At 42.8% G+C, this 3,623-nt stretch overlaps 1 protein-coding gene across 1 annotated transcript; it reads right to left on the bottom strand.

Moving 5' to 3' along the window:
* Positions 1-351: 351 nt before the first annotated feature.
* On the bottom strand, positions 352-1,440 carry LOC138888447 (uncharacterized). The gene has a single exon (XM_070170312.1). It carries the CDS (start codon positions 1,438-1,440, stop codon positions 352-354), a length of 1,089 nt encoding a protein of 362 aa, XP_070026413.1.
* Between the last annotated feature and the right edge of the window lie 2,183 nt (positions 1,441-3,623).

The following is a 3,623-nucleotide window of genomic DNA, read 5'->3' as shown; positions in this document are numbered from 1 at the left end:
ATCTAACAAACTAGATGAGATAATAATAGGTAATGTGGAGTCAGGTCCCAGAAATTCATACCTGAGGTGGGCTGGCAATGGCTTTAACTCCAGCTTTGGTGGTTCTTCAATGGATGGCTTAGCTGGAGGCGTTTCTCTCTTTTCTAAGTGCAAGGGCTCAAACTCTAGATTTCTCTCCCAGAACCCTCTACCTTCCAATGACAACACCCATTCCGCCAAATCCTCACCATTCACTTCATCTAAGTTCATCAAACATGTAGCAAGGGGGTCCTCAATTGTCAACACCTCATCATCAGACTCTACAATTACATCCACGGCATCAATAAAAGAGCAATTGGCGAACTCGCTTGGTCACCTCATAGACTTCTGCATATTGAACGTTATTTCCTCATCATTGAGTCTCATTTTGAGCTCCCCAGTCTCACAGTCAATCAGAGCTCTCCCCGTGGCCAAGAATGGTCTTCCTAAGATTATAGGAATCTCTTCATCCACTTTGCAATCCAAGATCACAAAATCTGCAGGGAACACAAATTTCCCCGCCTGAATAAGCACATCATCAAGGATACCGAATGGACGCTTCACAATCCTGTCGGCCAGCTGCAACAACATGGAGGTGGGTCTAGCTCTCCCAATGTCCAACCTCTTATAGATAGCTAGGGGCATAAGATTAATGCTGGCCCTTAAATCACAGAGCGCCTTAGCAAAGGCGAAATTCCCAATAATGCATGGAATTGTAAAGATACCTGGATCAGACAGCTTTTCAGCAATAGGTCTCATCACCACTGCACTACAGGTCTGAGTAAGTGTAACCGTAGCCAAGTCTTGAAAATCAAATTTCCGGGACATCAAATCTTTCATCATTTTTGCGTACACAGGCATCTCCTTTAAAGCTTTAATCAGTGGAATATTTACCTGGATTTGTTTGAACATTTCAAAGAACTTTTTATACTGCTCCTCCTTTTGATGCTTGGCCAGCCTCTGTGGAAAGGGTGCAGGAGGTCTCTTCTTCCCAACCACTTGGTACTTCTCTTTATAAGATTCTATTTCAACTACTGGCTCTTCAACTGGCTCAGCTACTTTCTCGGTCTCCTGTTGAATGTTCTTTTCTTCCTGAGCAGGCTGGACTGTCACTTCTGTCAGTATCGTAGATTCATCCAGCTCAATGGGCACTGGAATGAATGTCTCAGCCTGTATATTTTCTTGATATCTCTCTTGTTCTACATCTAGATCCCTACCATTACGGAGACTCACCGCCATCAGCTGCTTTGGGCCCTGATCTTTTGGATTAATCTGAGTGTCTGCAGGTAATGTCCCCTGAGGACGATTGTTCAGAGACATTGAAATTTGGCCCAATTGCACTTCAATATTTTTGATTGCTGTGTCATGTGCATCTACTCTTTCATTTATTTTTGCATTGGACCCAATAACCTGCTGCATCATTGCTTCAAGCCTCGTGAACCCATCTTCTTGCCTTCCACCATGTTGTTGCTGAGGTGGGGGATACCCTTGCTACTGATTGTTGTACCCCTGTGGCCTTGGATAAGGTGCCATATTGTTGGGAGGTCTCATACCTCCTATGTTTCCAACGTTGTACTGTGGCTGAGGTGGTCTGTATGGCTGTTGAGTTTGCTGACCCCAGTTCTGATTGCTATGTCTCTGGCCTCCATAGTTTGACACATAGTTCATGTCTTCAGGGTGCTGATGATGATGATCATGTTCTGCATTCCAAGGATTACCAACTGGCTAACTAATGCAAGATGTGCACAAGCCCCCATTGGTAGTATCTACAATGTGCACTTGTTGTTTCTGCCCTGATTCCTCCACCTTTTTGGTGAGTATGCTCATCTGTGTCAAAAGGGTCGCCACATTTTCAGCCATGGAATTTGATGGGTCAAAAGGCATTGAGTGTACCACTGGAGTGATAGGTGTATTCCTCGTCGTCCACCCCAAATTCTGAGCCATTTTGTCAAGCAGACTCTGACCTTCTCTCCAAGTTTTGCTCAAAAATGCCCCACCAGCTGAGGCATCTACAATGTTCTTCATGCTATCTGACAGTCCATGTAAAACCGTTGTCTCAACATCTGATCTGAAATACCATGGTGTGGATATATAACCAACATTCCTTTAAAGCGGCTCCATGTCTCATGCAGTGTCTCCATTGGTTTCTGTTTAAAGCTCACGATCTCATCAATTTGTTGAGCTGCTTTGGTGGGCGGGTGGAACTTGATGTGAAATTGCTTGACTAACTCATCCCAAGTTTCTATAGAGTTTATGGGGAGTGAGTTTATCCAGACCTGAGCAGCTCCTATCACCGAGAATGGAAATAATAACAGCCTGATTGCTTCCGGAGTTACGTTGGGTTGTCTTTGAGTTTTGCAAATCGATAGGAAGTTCTTCAAGTGTTGCTGAGGATCTTCAGCTGGTGTCCCAGAAAATAGTCCCTTATTTTGCAGCAAGTGCAGCATGTTGTTCGTGATCTGGAACGATTTAGCTTGTATCGCGGGCACAACAATGGCAGTGGCCAGATTGTCAGTTGTGGGTTGTGCCCAGTCATATAGTGCAGCCTCAGGCACAGGAGGTGCCATATCTCTGATGTTTCCGTTGACGTTGTCTATGTCACCCATGTCAATTTCGAGTTTGTATGTTTGATGAGGTTGTTGAAGTCTTTTGTTGGCACGGTTCAATATCCGAAATGTTTTCTCGGGGTCTGAGAGTCCTTCAAGTAATTCTCCAGTCCTCGTAGAGTTTCTAGGCATACACCTGTGCAACCACGTCAACAATCGTCAAAATTGTGTAGAGAAAACTGACTACACTAAGAATTTTTGTATTTCTATCAATGGTAATTGATAATTCCGTTAACTTCCCCGGCAACGGCGCCAAAATTTGATCATGCCCAACTATGCCTTATAAAAAGGACAATGCGGTCGTTGCAAATATAACTTGAGTATTCTGCCCAGAGTCGAATCCATAGAGAGTTAACCTATCAATCACTATCTTTAGCCCCACTAAACTCTTGAGAGCCAATTTCCCCAAATGTTTGAATCGCAGTTGATAGTGTCTTTAATAACTAAAATTGCAAGTAAATAAATAGCTGTAAACTAAGGATGCTAAGGTTGTAAACAATAATGAGAAAACGCTAAGGTAATGACTTCCCTATTGATGGAATCCCTTCTGTTTATGCTTCATACAAATTGACCAACACCTCTCTATCAATCATGAACGCTCATCTTACCGTATATATCTCTCGAGTAATCATAGTAATATACTCAATGCACTCTCCCGAGATACACTAGCTAGCTCTAATTAACACGGTTCACTTTAGATTGTACTCAAGGCTTCGTTATCCCTAATTCCGCCTTTAAACCCGCAGTTATAGATCCCTCTTATACTTTGGGAGTGGTGTTGTTCAACAATAACCTAAATATGCACTCTCTCCCGAGTTATGCACACTAAATAGGCACAGCTAATTGAGGATCCTGTCAATTAACTACAACATACACAAAGTTGAACAAATAAAGATTGAGACTAGCAATTTGTATTCACATAAACAAGAAGTTCATCCCCCAATAGGTTCCATCAAAACCTTAGACAAAGGATTTAGCTACTCATAACTATGGGTAAAT

The sequence above is a fragment of the Nicotiana sylvestris genome, chromosome 3 (genome assembly GCF_000393655.2).
Source record: "Nicotiana sylvestris chromosome 3, ASM39365v2, whole genome shotgun sequence".
In the NCBI taxonomy this organism is placed as follows: Eukaryota; Viridiplantae; Streptophyta; class Magnoliopsida; order Solanales; family Solanaceae; genus Nicotiana; species Nicotiana sylvestris.
The sequence above is the reverse complement of the archived record's forward strand: the minus strand, read 5'-3'. Positions and strand labels throughout refer to the sequence as shown.

What these genes read in the sequence shown, in the direction of transcription:
- LOC138888447 (XM_070170312.1), bottom strand. Translation starts at nt 1,440, where the DNA reads ATGATGCAGCAGGTTATTGGGTCCAATGCAAAAATAAATGAAAGAGTA.